Raw genomic sequence first — 17,727 nt, 5'->3', positions numbered from 1 at the left:
GCCACATTTCAGGGCTTCTGCTGGAGCCAGCAGGGTCATCCAACGTGTGGAGCAGACGGGCATCAGGTTCTTTCCCTCTGCTGGGTCATCGCTCCATTTCCAGGTAAGTTCAAAGACAGTGGAGGTTCTGAGCCCTGCTGGTGAATGAGCCCAGATGCTCTTTTTCCATATTCTTTCTTTTTGCTGGGTGTCAGGAGGGGGCTTCCAGGTCTCTTTAGCCATTACTGAGCAGGTAACAGAAGTCATTCTGTGAAAGAGATCTCCGTTGTGACGGTCTAAAAAGAGAAAAATACATGTCAAAACTTAAATGTCATGGCTGAAACCCCAGACTTTTCTCTGGATGGTGTATATATATCTATACATCTTTATCTATATATACATGAAAATATATATATACATATATATTATAGACTTTTGAATAGACTATAGAAAAGTCTTTTAAAAGCCCATGTAGTTTTCACAATAGTCACACAACTCATCTCTCCAGAGACAAAAAAAATATTTTGGAGAATAAGGGTGGTGAGAATATGGCTTATTCACAGGTGGGCAGAGGGGAATGAAAATCTAGAAACTGACTCATTAGGGGTTAATTTCTGGTCAATTACACCAGACTTGAAAATGGCCAGGCTGCTTATAACATATCCTGGATTACAGCATGCAGATCTTGGCCTGATCTAGCTTCATCTCTTGTGAAGCTAAAGTATCACTTAGCAGTTCTTGGTATCCGTTGACGCAGATCACTATGCCACGAAAAGTATGTATGTGTGATCTTGAGTCTGCACTTTAAAAGTTTAGCTTGTGGATTTGACCAAAAAGATTGTCCCTTCCCAAAAAATCTGCATAAAACTGTTTAATCTAATTTGAGAAATTAAATTTTTGTTAATTAAAGAAAAGGGTGAAGAGCAAAGAGAGATACCGTACTTAAGAGTGAAGAATTTACTTACCTACAATGTGAGCCTAGAAAGCAGCAATTACGTCTAATGTAGAATTCTTAAATACTGCTTGATAGTTCTGGAGCATGCACAGAATAAATGTGAGGATCCCCAGTACAGGTAGTCCTTGAGTTGTGACAATTGAGCCCAAAATTTATGTTGCTAAGAGAAACAGTTGTTAAGTGAGTTTTGCCCCATTTTGCAACCTTTCTTGCCACAGTAGTTAAGTAAATCATTGCAGTTGTTAAGTTAGTAACACGGTTGTTAAGTGAATCTGGATTCTCCATTGACTTTGCTTGTCAGAAGCTCGCAAAAGGGGATCACATGACCCAGGGACACTACAACGGTCATAAATATGAACCAGTTGCCAAGCATCCAAATTTTGATCACGTGACCATGGGGATTCGGCAACAGTTGTAAGTGTGAAAAATGGTCATAAGTCATTTTTTTCAGTGTGGTTGTAACTTTGAATGGTCACTAAATGAACTGTTGTAAGTCAAGGACTACCTGTACTGGTATGCAGTTCATTTCAGCCCCAGTGTGTATTTCTGTTACATACCTTGAATCAATTCGATGCAGGAAGAATCTTCTTCAAAAGTTAAGGCGTGTAATCTTTCACAACTGAGCCTATGCATAATATTTATACACTATACCATTTGTACTAAATACACAAATATGTACAGTACATGAATATTTGCAATGATCTATACGGTAGTTCATCTTCATTAATCGTTTGCGCTACCGGGATGGTGCAGCTAGAATAATTGAAAGCTAGGGTGCAAAGTTAGAGCATATTCTTACCCCTATTTTCTCCAAAATAAGCCCCGTAGAATTTAGAAAGCCTTCCTCTTAGCTACATATAGGATAGTCACCTAAATAGATTCCATATGGGACATCTGGATTTAATGAGACTTAGAATTGCTCATAAGGGACGTGGTGGCTCAGTGGCTAAGATGCTGAGCTTGTTGATCGAAAGGTTGGCAGTTCATCGGTTCGAATCCCGCGTGCATAACAGGGTGAGCTCCCGTTACTTGTCCCAGCTTCTGCCAACCAGACAGTTCGAAAGCACGTAAAAAATGCACGTAGAAAAATAGGGACCACCTTTGGTGGGAAGATCCAGCATTCCGTGCACCTTTGGCGTTGAGTCATGCTGGCCACATGACCACGGAGACGTCTTCAGACAGCGCTGGCTCTTCAGCTTTGAAATGGAGATGAGCACCGCCCCCTAGAGTTGGGAATGACTAGCACATATGTGCGAGGGGAACCTTTACCTTTACCTTTAGAATTGCTCATTTTCAAAAATAGCTAGGCTGGAATTCAAGACAAACCCTATCTTGTTAAACAAAAGTTAGCTCTCCTTTTCCAAATGTGCCAGTTTACTCACTGAGGAAGAACTAAGAAGGATAAAGAACAGAACCTTGGTTGATATCAGCTTTTCCAATTCATTAGATGTCGTTTTTGGGGGGTGAGTGGGTGGACTGGAACTATCACTCCTCAAATATGAGTAGGCAATTAGGAGTTCCACCCTGCAGGACACCATCCTGGAGAAAGGTGCTCCGTAAGAATATTTATTTTTCTAGGCTAGTACATCTGCACCTTAAGGTAGTCCTCAACTTATGACCATAATTGAGCCCAACATTTCTGTTGTTAAGTGAGACATTTAGGTGAATTTTGCCCCAATTTATAACCTTTCTTTGCCACAGTTGTTAAGTGAATCAACGCAGTTGATAAGACAGTAACCTGGTTGTTATCTGAATCTGGCTTCCCCATAGATTTTGCTTGTCAGAAAGTTGCAAAAGAGGATCACATGACCTTGGGACACTGCAACGGTCATAAGTATGAACCAGTGGCCAAGCGCCTGAATTTTGATCACATGACCACAGGAATGCTGCAAAGGTTGTAACTTTGAAAAATGGTCATAACTCACAGTTTTCAGCGCCTTTGGAATTTTGAACGGTCACTAAATGAACTGTTGTAAGTCGAGGACCCCCTGTATATCTCCACCTTAATATATAGCCTACACACTTGGTGAGGAGCGGGTTACTTGATGCCCACAAATTAGCCCTTACAGAAACTCATAGTTTAAAATTATAGGTAGTCCAGTGGGGGGGTTTCACATTTTTTTACTACCGGTTCTGTGGGTGTGGCTTGGTGGGCGTGGCAGGGGAAGGATACTGTAAAATCTCCATTCCCTCCTCACTCCAGGGGGAAGGATATTGCAAAATCCCCATTTCCTCCCGATCAGCTGGGACTCAGGAGGCAGAGAATAGACGGGGGTGGGGCCAGCCAGCATTTTTACTACTGGTTCTCCAAACTACACAAAATTTCCGCTACCGGTTCTCCAGAACTGGTCAGAACCTGCTGAAACCCACCTCTGAGGTAGTCCTCAACTTACAACTGCAATCGAGCCCAAAATTCCCATTGCTAAGCAACGAAGTTGTTAAGTGAGCCCTGCCCTATTTTACCTTATTTGCCAGGGTTAAGCAAATCACTGCAGTTGGTAAGTGAAACCTGTGACCGTTAAGTGAATTTGGTTTCCCCCGTTGACTTTACTTGTCAGAAGCTCCCTAGAAACGTTGCAAACGACAGTCCCAGGATCATGGGGACACTGCAACCACGGTAATTGCCAAGCACCCAAAGTTTGATCACATGATTGTGGGGATGCTGCAATGGTCATAAGTGTGAGAACTGGTCATAAATGACTTTTTTTTTCAGTGTTGTTGCAACTTCAAATGATCATTGTAGGAAAGGTTGCAAGTCGAGGGCTACCTTTAGAGACAAGATTTGCACCATGCCCTAGATTAAAATAATGCTAGATTATGGCAACGTCGCGTGAAATCTTCATAGTTCAATGTACATTACCAACTAAGGTTGATAATTCAGTCGCTCATACATACTTCAGCCTTGTGTGTTATGAGAAGACAGCCTGTCTTTCTCCCATGTTTTGTTGGTGGAACACAGAGTTCATGTGTGTTAGTTGGGTATGAACTTACACTAAGTATCTTTTTCACCAGGAATTGCTGTGGCTGAATTCACACGCTGTGCTCTTCTCACATTTGTGCTTTAATGATGGTCTATTGAAAAAGCTACATTGGTTGGTTTCACCTATAGCTCTAAACCAAAATCAAATGAATTTCAGCTTAGTTTTTTTTAATTTGAATTTATATCCCGCCCTTCTCCGAAGACTCAGGGTGGCTTACATTGTGTTAAGCAATAGTCTTCATCCATTTGTATATTATATGCAAAGTCAACTTTTATTGCCCCCAACAATCTGGTTCCTCATTTTACCTACCTTATAAAGGATGGAAGGCTGAGTCAACCTTGGGCCTGGTGGGACTTGAACCTGCAGTAATTGCAGGCAGCTGCTGTTAATAACAGACTGCTTAGTCTGTTGAGCCACCAGAGGCCCCTAGTGAAGTGCCAATACTGAGCGAAAATGTGGGGATACCCACTCTGCATGTTTAAGATGGACATGTTCCTCCTTGATCCACGGGTGAAGGTTCACCACTGAAGCCTCCCTAAAGTTACTGCTAAATTGCCATTTTTAAACAAGATGCAATGGTAATAAATACTAAGCTTATAAAAATAATTGTTGTATGGGTAACACACTGAATTACATCAGATTTAGTTTTTGCTCTGGTCTTTTTTTTTTTTTTTTTGAATCATGCTGGGATCTAGCCTGAAATAGACTTTCAGGAGCCCATGAAGGTATTTAGCAGTTATCGCCATCCCAATCCCTTTGCAGAGTTTCCAGTTCCTACCAAATAATTTGATAATAAAACCAGATCAAAGAAGCAGAAAGTTCACATTTTCCTAAGAAACACAGGCTTTCTATTATATTTACCACGTCCTGAAAACTTAAATGTTGCAAGGGTTTGTTCAGTCTTCTACTAAGATATGCTGATGGTACACATACAGGATATATTCATTTATTTGGAAATAAATTTGCTATATACCTTCATGGGCTCTTGAAAACCTAATGTAGCTTAGATTCCAAGCATGTTTCCAAGACCAGAGCAAAAACTAAATCCAATTCATTGTGCTGCAATTATTTTTGTAAGCTTAATATTACCATTGTTTAAAAATTGCAGTTTAGCAATTTTATCCTTATCAAAACACTTTTGACTTCATTGTGTTTATGTTCACACAGAATAAATTTCGGCAGCATCATAGATAAACCCATTTAAACCCAACCACAAGTGTTTTCAGCTTATCCATTATTATTCAGTTTTCTATATTTACATAATACTGAACTGTTCATTACTTGGGTTCACCAACCCCTCTACTGCCTCTAACCAAACTAACCAACTTTAGCACAGAATATAAATGCAACCATTGTATCTTAGTATGTTGTATTACCATTCTGGTCCATTATATTATACCATGGTTTCTTTTGGCATTATTGAGCCATCAAGGTTTATTAACTATGGATTATGGCTCTCTGTATATTACAGTATATTTTTCAGGTCATACTATTAGGTAGAAATGGAAAGAGCTACTGTAATTTGTTGTATGCTCTCAGGGAAAATAATACCAGCGTGTTTCACAGCACCCATATTTAAATAGAAACTGCACTGCATTTACCCCATAGACATATCCAGAGTAACTAAACCAGGGCTTATTCAAGCCTATGTTTGTACACCTGATTCAAAACAAACTTGGCTTGCTGGTGGTTCAGTCTGTCACCCCAGAACGAGCAATTATCAACTTAAATAAAATGACCAAACGCTATAAAACTCAAGTTTTACAAAACCAACCAACGAACCAACCAACCATTAACTCATTTCAAAAACAAAAAGCAGCATTATCCAAATTAAAAAAAAAAGATGTTTTAGGCAGGAGAGAAACCAGGACAGGCTCCCATGCGGAAAAGAGGGAAACCCAACAAAAAGGCTCACAAAAAAACCCATTTCAGATGGTGGTGAGATACCAAGCAGCTCTTACCAAACCCTCCTAGGAACTAGCATTCTTTCACCTCTCCCAAATTTCAACTGAACCCATTGAAATGCTTGCTAAATACTACTTGCAGTCACATGGTCTGAACAAATGGCTCCTGGCCATTAGAGTTGAAACCCAGGTGTAGCCTTCCAACAGTCTTCAAGAGTGGCCCCAACTAAATCCTACTCCAGTACAGGGGTCTCCAACCTTGTCAACTTGAAGACTTGTGGACTGCAATGCTGGCTGAGGAATTCTGGGAGTTGAAGTCCACAAGTCTTCAAGTTGACAAGGTTGGAGATCCCTGCTCCAGTAGCCTAATCTGGGTTTCCTCACAGAAGTGTGTTTTGCCTTTGGCCAAAGTCAAACCCAAGACTGGCACCTTCACAATACCTGGGACCAAACACCTTCCCGGCCATAAGTGCAGTCTATCCTTTCAGCAGCAGAGGGAAGCTCCATTCTGCATATCTGGAGGGAGTGATCAATATTAACACCTGCCACTACTTTTGTCCTCACCTTTCCCTTAAAGGCATAGCTGCAAAGACAAGTAGCAAACTTTGACAATCCTAGCCTGGAAAGGCAATAGTGATTTACTTCTTGTCCTTTCGTCCACCCCATCCTATTCTAAGAATGACGGATTGCTTAACCTTCCAGAAACTTGATCTTTATGTCTAGCTCGGAGGGAGGCGGGGGGGGGGGAATGTGAGGCACAGCTACTTGGCTATTTCTGTCCTGCTACAAACAGGTCTGTTACCCAGTAGCTCAGCAATCTCATCCCCCTTGCTCAGGAGGGGAGGAGGGCAGGAACAGCTGGGGACTCCATCACGCCAATGTTCCTCAGCAGAGGGTAGGATTCCCTACATGCCTAGTATGGGACCAAATGCAGTTTGTCCAAATTCCTGCCGTCCAGCCGTAGCCGACTGAGATAAACCCAACTGGTATCAGCCTTCCCAGGTAGAGGAGGCAGGAAGCATGACTGGATGAGCTCATTCTACTTTATTGGAAAACAGGATCTTGGAAGTCTGAAAAACACAATTCTGCTGCCATCTCATTTACTGCCAGAGAAACAAAGGAGGCTCTCTTGTCCCACCCACTGTCCAGATGCAGGCTGTGGCAGGGGTCACCAACCTTTTGGACCTCAGAGACCACTAAATTCATAATTTTTGAAATCCTGTGGACCACTAATATGATCTCTTAATGACCGGCTGGGTGGGAGTGGTTAGGTGGTCATGTGACTGGGTAGTCATGGCCAACTTGATGTCACTCACATCGAGGGACGCCTCGCGGGTCTCTACTCGCCCCTCCCCTCCCAGCCACCACTCCACGCCTGCCTGCCTGGGCTCCTTAGGGCCCCAACAGGAAGCAGTCGTTGGAGCTAAGCAGCCACCATGAGATAAGAGTTGGCAAAACAGCTCAGTTCAAATTGGATCTGACCAAGGAGGTGGCTCAGCAGAAGCACCTCACTGAGGACTATCAGCATAGGCTTTCCAAGCAGAAGGAAGACCTGCAAGAGCACAAGACTAGGTACCGGTGATTGGAGGCTCAGCGGGCTGAGATTGTCAGCCAATTCCAGGCCATGATACAGTCCCACTGGAACAAGGCCCTCCGGCTCTTTGCCACCAGCGGCGCTTCCCTCCAGCCTTTGCCGAAAGCCCTGCACCAGGAGGCTGAAGCAGACCCCAAGTTGGAATCTCTGCCCTCCTCCAACCCACACAAAAAGACCCCGATGGGGGAGACTCTCTGCAGTAACACAAGCGTTCATTGCAGGTATCCAGCCCAGGGGGATAATTTGAGGACCTCTGATTTAGTGCAATATAAAAAATGCAAATAATTTTTCTGTGAACCACCAAAATTTTCTCATGGACCGCCAGTGGTCCATGGACCACCTGTTGGTGACCGCTGGGCTATGGTATCTCTTATCTGATGGTTCCCTTGGCAGCATCTCTTCTCCCTTTTTTCAAAGTCTTTGCCTACTATCATCACAGCTGGTTTGTATCAGTAGGTGCAAACCATATTAGGTAACTAGTTTATTATATAACATTCCCAGGTTTTTGTGAACTTTGGATTAATGTGAACATTGATTTGTGTGTCAGCATTCCAGAAAAAAAAACCCAACTCCAAGTAAAAACTCCGAAGCAAGCATCTTTCAAAGTTCTATTTACTAGAATAGGTAAACTGACACATCTGGGAAAACCTGAATTGAGAAGCCTGGGTTTTCCCTCAGTAAATCAAACCCCCCAAAACCATCCCCTCTCTCCTCAGTCGATCACATGCTCCAATCGCCAACCGTCCCATCTCGAGACATCACTCCGACCACTCCTTCTCCAGATGCAGGATCGGCCTGACCTTGACCGACAGGAAGAATTCTATTATGTCTAAAAACCACCCCTCTACTAAATCCCCTCCTCCTTCTTTCCCACACACGAGAAGGTGGCAGCATGGAAGCTTCCGGCCTAATATGGGCCCAAAGCTGACATTGTGGTTCAGTTAACCAGGATAAAGGTACACACAATGTGCAAACATTGCTGATTATCAGTGGGTGAGTGCATTTGAAAAGGACACTGGAAGTAGACATGGCTGCTTTAATGAGATGGAGAGATACTACATTCATACTCCTGTCTGTTATGAAGCACCTCTTCTGAACTAAACTGAAAGCAAGCAAAAAATGAATTAGTTGGTGGGCCTTCATTTGGGCCAGGCACAAAAATAATGGTATGTTGTGACAATTCTTTCCCAGATTCAACAATTTAATATAGGGAGCCTTTTCCACTTCCCACTCCAGATGTTTGGTACAAGACTTCCTGTCTCAAAATTCCCAGGTTTGAATAGGAGGGCTGGGAATTCTGGGTGCTGTTGTCAGAGGAGGACATTAGTGCATGCATTCAGCAGCTATGTAGCTGTCCATTAATTGCCAAGTTGCTGTCCAGGCGCGGGTTGTGAAATTAACGCATAAGATCCTGAGCAGCTCAAGACCAAATTCTCTTTAAAGAACCTTTATTTCTGTAAATGTCCACCTTGTTTGTTTAATTTATTAGCTGCCCATCTTGCCACATGGTAACTCTGGGTGGCTTGCAAAATTAAAGATAAAAGTGTATAATGTATAATAGTATCAATACAATACTATAAAATTAGCCTAGCTAAAAAGATAGGGAGAAAGAATATGATGAGAGAGGGAAGAGCTGGGATCTCTTGCTAATCTATCAACCATCCCCAAGATGAAGCCCCTCCCTTGGAGCCCCAAGCCAACTGGCCTACTCAGGTCTTTAAGCTCTTAGGTGGGTTGGAGCTGACCTCACTTGGGGGAGTGGGATGGGAGATGTTCCAGAGCAGGGGTCTCCAACCTTGGCAACTTTAAGACTTGTGGACTTCAACTCCCAGAATTCCTCAGCCAGCTTTGCTTCATAAGCTTTGCTGGCTGAGGAATTCTGGGAGTTGAAGTCCACAAGTCTTAAAGTTGCCAAGGTTGGAGACCCCTGTTCCAGAGGGCAGGTGCAAAGGCAGAGAAGGCTCTTCTCCTGAACCCCACCTTGCCAGAATTCTTTGGCCAATGGGGCCCACAGCATGTCTCCTCTGCCAACACAGCTGGGGCAAGGTAATGGCATGAGCCGGTCCTTCAAGTAACTTGGACCCATGCCACAAAGGTAGCTATCAACATCTAACTATATGTTCTGCTGATATCCTTTGATTTTTGTTTATGAAAATGCACAATAATTTTGTCATTAATAAACCACTCTTGCAGGGCGCAGGTTGGAGAAGGCTGGCATAGGCTGGGTAGGATGTGTCTTCCTTGACCAAGCGGCTTCTTGATATCATCTTACAGGCCACCCTTCACCCCAATGGCCCCCAAGAAGAAAAGCTCCAAAAAGAGCAAGCCGGCGAAGCGAGACACTCCTGTTAATGTCACCTTAGCCGAAGATCCTTCTCTTGACATTGACCAACATCATCAACTGGACAGTTTGTTTGAGAACGGTTCTGATGGCTTCCTTTGCACGGCCACGGAAGTCACCAATCCAAGCCACGGAACCAACATGCTGATGGAGATGAGCTCCCTGCAGCAGGAACGCTTCCTTTGCGATCTCACAATTGCTACTAAAACCAAATCGTTCCGCGTTCATAAACTGGTGATGTCCTCCTGCAGTGAATATTTCAAAAGCCAGCTGAAAAAGGACCCCAACCTTCAGCAAGTGGTCCTCAGTGACATCTCCTCCTTGGGCCTGGCCACCATCATCTCATATGCGTACACGGGAAAGTTGAGTCTGAGCCTGTACACCATCGGCAGCACCATTTCCACTGCCAGCCACCTGCAGATGCATGCGCTGCTCAACATGTGCTCGGATTTCCTCATCCAGGAGATGAATGTGGAAAACTGGATGTATATCACCAATATGGCAGACACGTACAATCTCGGCCGGATTAAAGATGCCGCCAGGAGGTTCATCCGGGAACATTTCCTAGAGTTCTCAGATACCGAGCAGTTTTTGAAACTCACCTTTGAACATTTGAACGAATTGCTGATGGATGACAATCTGGAGTTCCCTAGTGAGGTGACGGTCTTCCAGATTGCCATGAAATGGCTTGAGTTTGATGCCAAGAGGATCAAGTATGGGGCAGATCTCCTGAAGAACGTGCGGTTCGGCACGATCCCGGCTCACGACTTGATCAACCATGTCCAACCTGTTCCGTGTATGATGCAGAACCCAGAATGTCACAAACTTCTCGTAGATGCAATGAATTACCATTTGCTTCCTTATCAGCAAAACGAGCTTCAGTCCCGAAGAACCAAAATTCGAGGCAGCCAGAAGGTGCTGCTTATAGTTGGCGGCCGGCCATGTTCTGCGGAGAAGGCCCTCAGCAAAGACGTGAGCTACAGAGATCAAGAAGGGAACTGGAATAAGCTGACGGAGATGCCCACCAAATGTTTCAACCAATGTGTTGCCGTCATGGACAGCTTCCTTTATGTGGCAGGTGGTGAAGATCAAAACGATGCCCGGAACCAAGCAAAACATGCCATCAGCAATTTATGCAGGTAATAAAAATACAAAAACGAGATCATCTGGAACAGCAAAGAGGTTTAATATGGGAAGCTGATTGAATGCTGGGCCAGATCCTTGTTCCATCTTACGTCATTCTGTTTACTTTGTTAGGGAAAGGCCCTTCCAAATCTCTAAGCAAGAACGTGTTTTTTCCAGATCTTGTATTGCTGGCTGCAAGTTAGGAGACTGGATATTCTGATGCTTCAAGGCCTGCATGAGTTTTGCCCCATTTTACAACCTTTCTTGTCACAGTTGTTAAGTGAACCACTGCAGCTGTTAAGATAGTAACACAGTTCTTAAGTGAATCTGGCTTTCCCAATGACTTGTCAGAAGGTCACAAAAGGTGATCCCATGACCTGAGGACACTGCAGCTGTCCTAAATACATGCCAGTTGCCAAGTGCCCGAATTTTGATCCCGTGATCATGGGAATCCTGTAAAAGCCATGTGGAAAAATGGCCATAAGTCATTTTTTTCATAATTTTGAACGATCATTAAATGAATAGTTGTAACTCGAGGACCACGTGTGGTTGATTCATGTAAAAATCCTGATGAAAATCCAAACAAACCACATTACATTTTACTATATTATATTAAGTGAACCAGGCCAATGAATGTTTTCTCATATGAAATCAAATCATTGCTTAATTGTGGTTTGTTATGGAAAGTAATAGCTGGGTTCATCTATTACATTAATCCAGCAGCGCCGGGCAGGGAGTGCAAAAGAAAGATAAGATAGTGACTGACCAGTCTCTAGGAAGTTACCAGTACCACTGTACTAAGCAAAATCCAAAGAGACCACATTATGGTTTAAACCAGGGGTCTCCAACCTTAGCAACTTTAAGAGCTTTGCTGGCTGAGGAACTCTGGGAGTTGAAATCCACAAGTCTTAAAGTTGCCAAGGTTGGAGACCCCTGGTTTAAACAAGATTTGAATACAGCTATTTCAATAGACTTTGCTCTGACTTTAAAAGCTCAGAGAATTTTAAAGAAATCTTTCAAGGCCTCTAGTGTGGCATTGATTAAAACAAGAAACTTTGTCCTAGATCTCGTTTCCCAGTGTTGGCATCTATCAGGTGTGTGTGGACTTCAAATCCCAGAATTCCACAGCCAACAGAGTGATGGGTGAGAACTGTGAGAGTTGAAGTCCTCACAATTGAGAAACACTGATCAAGACAGCGATTCTCGATCTTAGCCGGTTGAAGATGTGTGGACTTCAATTCCCAGGATTCCCCAGCCAGTGTAGCTTCAATAGGAGTTGAAGTCCACACATTTTCAATCTTCTAAGATTGAGAATCACTAGTCTTGATGCTACATTGGTGCTTTGCTTTCCTGGTTCCTAATGCATTGGGCTGAATTTATATTTTGCGTCCAGATGTGTCTGGGAGGGAAGACAAATCAAATGGCAGCCTTCAACCATGCAACTGAAGCTCAGCCCCTTTTCACATGCATTACAACACACCTCAAAAAGGACTGGCTTTGATTGCGCAGTTGTTCCACATTGGCTTTTTTAGCCCTGCGTCCCTTCCAGTGGTGGGTTTCAAAATTTTTTACTACTGGTTCTGTGGGCTGGGCTTGGTGGGTTTAGCATGGCTTGGTGGGCGTGGCAGGGGAAGGATACTGTAAAATCTCCATTCCCTCCCCACTCCAGGGGAAGGCTACTGCAAAATCCCTGTTTCCTCCCGATCAGCTGGAACTTGGGAGGCAGAGAATAGATGTTGTGGGGCCAGTCAGCATTTTTACTACCGGTTCTCCAAACTACTCAAAATTTCCGCTACTGGTTCTGCAGAATTGATCAGAATCTGCTGAAACCCGTCTCTGGTCCCTTCCAAATTCTGGCATCAGTCCTCTCCTCTTTTCTGCCAGTCTCCTGTGCCAAGTCTCATGCTTCGAGCCCCCAAACGATGCCACCAAATCCTCAAGAACAATCCTTCTCTTTCTCCGCAGGTACGATCCACGGTTTGGCACTTGGCTACACTTGGCTAACATGACCCACAAAAGGACTCACTTCAGCCTCAGCACTTTCAATGGGCACCTCTACGCCGTCGGAGGCCGTAACGCAAAAGGCACCTTGGTCTCTATCGAATGCTACGTCCCTTCGGCCAACAGCTGGCAACCCAAAGCCAACATGGAGCTGCCACGCTGCTGCCATGCCAGCGTGGTCATCGACGGGAAGATCTTGCTGACCGGTGGCTATGTGAACAACGCTTACTCCCGGACCGTCTGCAGCTATGACCCGGCCTTGGATTCTTGGCGGGACTGTAGCTGGCTGAGCAGCCCACGAGGTTGGCACTGTGCTGCCACGTTGGCCAATCGGGCCTATGTTCTGGGGGGCAGCCAGCTGGGCCCCCGCGGGGAGAGGGTCGACGTCATTCCAGTGGAGTGCTATAATCCTTCCACTAACCAATGGAGCTTCATGGCCCCCTTGACCACCGGCCTGAGCATGGCAGGGGTGGCCACTCTTGGCGGGCAAATCCTCCTCGTTGGCGGATGGAACGAAAGTGGGAAAAAATACCAGAAGGCGATTCACGCCTTCAACCCCGATCTGAACGAATGGACCGAGGAAGGGGAGCTTTTGGAAGGCACTGTGGGGGTGTCTTGCTGCACCATTGCTCTTCCGCATGCGAACACCCGGAGCTCCAGAGCTAGTTCAGTGGCCTCGGCCTCTGTGAGCATGTAAACGGAGCTGGATGAGATGGAAATTGGGGTTCTGGTGACTTGCAGAATCAGAGGCTTCACAGGAAAGGTGAAGGATGGGTTGAGTTTGCTGGAGAGAGTTCTCATTGCATAGGTTGTTGTGGGTTTGTGGTTCATGTCCCAATAATAACACATTTTTTGACGCTCGGATTTGCCTGTAGACCTTTTCACATAACTCCTTTGGGGAACTGAAAACTGAAACATGTCCAGACCTGATTCATCAGACGTTAATGGGCTTCACTTCTGCAAGGGAACCTCTCTTCCTCATTATACAGTCTGAAATCTTCACCCCTTCCGCCCAAAACTAGACCCTACTTTTAAAGGATTGGGAAGTCTTGGGGAAGGGAAGGGCTGTTTTAATGAATTTGGTGGGCAGCTTTTTGGACACCTCAGCCCGTAATTAAAGGCCAGCTACATTGTGCTTTATTTGAAGTAGTCTAGTCATCTAGTACTCTACAGTTCTTTGTAATGAATCAGACCATCATGGGCTGGAAGGGATCCTGGACGTCCAACCCCCTGCCTGTCCAATCTCTTCTTGAAGACCCTCCAAGCAATGGAGCACCCACAATTCTTGAGAGACAAACTGTTCCACTGATTAATTGTTCCAATTGTCCGGAAATTCCTCCTTAGTTCCAGGTTGGTTCCCCCTCAGGTGAGCTTCCACCCGTTGCTTCTTGTCCTGCCCTCAGATGCTATGCAGAATAAATCCCCCTCTTTCCTGTGGCAGCCATTCAAGTATTGGAAGACTGTTGTTTTGTCTCCCCTAAGCCTTTTTTTAGCCCAAATATCTAGTTCTCCTAGCCCAGGAGTCAGCAACCTGCAGCTCTGGAGCTGCATGTGTCCATTTCACCCCTCTGCTGCGGCTCCCGGTCACTCAAAATATGCGTCACAACCACCAATGTGCAACACCCACCGGCACACAATTTATTTAGCTTTTCAACCCCCGGTAGGCTAACCATGGATAAATCCAAGAAAAGAAAAGTTTCAGAAGTAAACAGAACGTTTAATTCAACTACTATATATGCTAGTTCTGTGGCAGCTCAAGAAATAGTCAGGCACGGAAAGGGTTTTGTGGTTCCCGGTGTTTTTTCTGGGGGAAAAGGGTCTGAATGGCTCTTTAAGGTTTAAGGTTGCAGACCCGTCTTAGCCGTACATCATTGTGGTCTAGCCTCCAAATCTCTTATCATCTTTGTTGTTTCTTCCCTGCACTCTTTTTAGGGCCCAGCGTCTTTCTTGTATGGGTCAGCTCTCCTGGGAAATGCTGCTATTCCATGAAAATATTACCAGTTTGCTCCTTCGTGTGTGTTCACACAACTTCTAAACCCCTCTAGGCAGTTAGGAATGCACACCACCGTCATCCCAGTGACGTGGCTCTCTGACATGTTTGTTACCAAACCTGCTATCCAAACTAAGAAGTGCTATTGTTCTGTAGCAGGAACCAAATTTCAACCCTAAGATTAGTCCTATCTTTATTCACCTAGTCTCCTTAACCCGATCAAGCCATGAGCTTGCAAATACGAAGTATGGTCAGGATTAGCTTGGTTAATTTCTTGCAGTTAGCTCATTTGGCTATTTTATGGATCAATGTCATTTGCCAGCCCAGAATAGCTGATTCGGGAAGTTTTGTGAAGGGGATTTTTTGTGTTAACTAGAAATGACTAATATCCCGAATGAGGTGTTGAGTAAACCACAAACCACAGATAAAGAGCCGAAGAAAATAAAGCCGGGAGTGGATTCTCATTAACCAAGCAGAAGAGTCTGATGTCATATGAACATTACTAGCCTCTCTTTATTTGCTTCTATAGGAAGTATCCATTATTTACACTTTTTGGTAAACTATAGATCCCAGCAACCGTAACAACATGGCCACTAATGAGACATGTTGAGTTGTATTTTAAGGACACCTGGAGGGCCATGAGATCCCCCACCTGGTTTAAGAGAAACAATGGTTCAAATATGAGTACCTACGTAGAACTGTACAAGACTACGAAGAACTATTGTTCATTTTCCTAGTAGTCAGTTTTGCTCCACCCTGATCACCTCTAAAAATACCAGGGTAACAATCTGGTTATAAAACAGCTCGATAGGGGATGATGGGAGGATTGTATGGGTCTTAAATCACACAGTAAATAGTTCAAAGGGCTTAACAGGATACGTGAACTTGGCTTAGGGCTCAAAAAACGTCTTCCAGTCCTTAATTTGGGGTGGGATGGATAATGGTGGCTAGATTTTTACATCACTTTATTTGGATTTTACTGAATAAACCATAATGGGCTGGATTCATTTAATACTATGAATCTAGAACTTGAGTACACATGCATTAGTGACATTTCTCTAACCAGCACTATGTATTTATTTGTAGAAATACCTCAAGGTGGCAAACCCTAATGCCTTAACCGCTACACCTAACTAGCTCCATTTACCATCCTATATGGGGGCAGTTGTGATGGTATCAGTGCAAGAATTTACAAAAAGCAATGCTAAGTATCGGCATAATAATCAGAGGCAAATATTAAGGAATAAAACCAGGAAAGGGGAGGGGACACCAGATGTGTCGTACATAATGACAAGAACAGGAAAATTAAGATTCAGATAGTACAAGTTCACACCTGGAGCTGGCTTTAGCCTTGTGAGCCTAGCCAGATTCAAAAGATTGTTTAAATGTATTGTGTGCAATAGGTCAACATTTTTCTTTCATTCACAGCAAACAGATTGCAATGGTTGTGTTCATGCAGCATGGACCATGGCTTAGTCAATTCCCCCGATTTTCTGGTTTTGCATCAAATGATTTAAAAAGAACCCACTTCGAACAAGCTTGCAGAGTACACCTGATATAGCGAGGTGTCTAATTTGTGATTGTGTTGCGAGCTCAGAATGTGCCCCATTTCTAAGGACAGCATCATTTCTTCCCACTTAAGATTCAGTCTCAGTAACGCTGGCTATGCACAAAAAGGGCAGGTTGTTTTTTGAGCATCTTTAGATATCTGCACTCACATTTATTACTTAGAACAAATGTAGTTTTCCACCTTTTGTTAATTCATTTAGGCATTTCAGGACCAAGGTGTTTTTTTTTCTTTTTAAAAAAAATACATTTAGCTGCAGAACCTATTTCCCAAAACCTAGCTTCGGAAAACTGATTTCTTCTTTTTATTGCCATATCTCTTTCACAAATCAGGGGTGTTGCCAGAGGACCAACCGGGAAGGAGCTGAAGACCAGTAATTGCAGGCTGGGTGCAGCAAATGCACTTTGCAAGCATAGGAGGAATGTTTTTATACAAATTGAACACAAGGGGATAACATATACAGCTGAGAAGTATCTATTGTTAAGCCCAAGACTGGTCTTGAGAGGTTGGTTGTCAGGGAAGGAATCTTTTCCTCAGAGTTAAGACATGCCTAGGCATGTTTTAATAGGCAGATGAGCCTTCAAAATTACCAAACCAAGGGATTTGCTCATATAGCATAATCTATCACCTCCAGCAAGGGTCAAACTTCTATGCTTGTCTAGTCTGTGAATTCACCTTTCTTGAAGAAGGGGGTACTGGGCCAATGGTACAACACGGCCTTCTGGATCAGGGAAATAGAAAAGTAGGAATTTCTGTGAAGAGAAATCACTCCCATCTCAAACTCACCAAGAAACAACTGAAATGATGCAGCTTATAAACATTACCAATTTCTGGCTGTGCCATTTTTGGAATGCTGGTAGGTTGTATGCAGCCAGGAACTGTCTATTCCTAGTTCAGGACAGTGTTTCCCAAACATAGCAACTTTTAAGATGCATGGATGTCAACCCCCAGAATTCCCCACATACATCTTAAAGTTGTTGTGTTTGAGAAACACTGATCTAGGGAAATTGGCTGAATGAAAACTGGATATTTTCCAAGTTGTACAAAAGATAAAAAGGAAGACCAATGATAGTCTTTTGCATAGTTATTAATGTTGCTATCAAACCTGACTGGATCACACTAGTGGCTTCTGGATGCCAATAAAAATCAGCCTCTTAAGAAACCCACATACTCCCACCCAATGCAGCATTGCTGCCCCTAAATAGTTTATACTAAACTTGGTTTCTTTCCAAAGAGTGAAATTCAATGCCCAAATATAAAGAGGCCATGGAGAGAAGATTACACGACAGT

General features: G+C 43.8%; 1 protein-coding gene across 1 annotated transcript; it reads left to right on the top strand.

Annotated features, from left to right (window-relative positions):
• Positions 1-17,591, top strand: LOC131204486 (kelch-like protein 31). The gene is made up of 3 exons (XM_058195851.1): positions 1-103; positions 9,607-10,893; positions 12,845-17,591. The coding sequence occupies exons 2-3, from the start codon at positions 9,704-9,706 to the stop codon at positions 13,575-13,577; spliced, it is 1,923 nt and encodes a 640-aa protein (XP_058051834.1). The 5' UTR covers positions 1-103; positions 9,607-9,703; the 3' UTR covers positions 13,578-17,591.
• The last annotated feature ends 136 nt before the right edge of the window (positions 17,592-17,727 follow it).

Source organism: Ahaetulla prasina, chromosome 10 (assembly GCF_028640845.1).
Source record: "Ahaetulla prasina isolate Xishuangbanna chromosome 10, ASM2864084v1, whole genome shotgun sequence".
NCBI classification, from domain to species: Eukaryota; Metazoa; Chordata; class Lepidosauria; order Squamata; family Colubridae; genus Ahaetulla; species Ahaetulla prasina.
The sequence above is the reverse complement of the archived record's forward strand: the minus strand, read 5'-3'. Positions and strand labels throughout refer to the sequence as shown.

What these genes read in the sequence shown, in the direction of transcription:
- LOC131204486 (XM_058195851.1), top strand. Translation starts at nt 9,704, where the DNA reads ATGGCCCCCAAGAAGAAAAGCTCCAAAAAGAGCAAGCCGGCGAAGCGA. An exon ending in GCCATCAGCAATTTATGCAG is followed by an intron (nt 10,894 to 12,844) that starts GTAATAAAAATA and finishes CTTTCTCCGCAG; the next exon opens with GTACGATCCACGGTTTGGCA.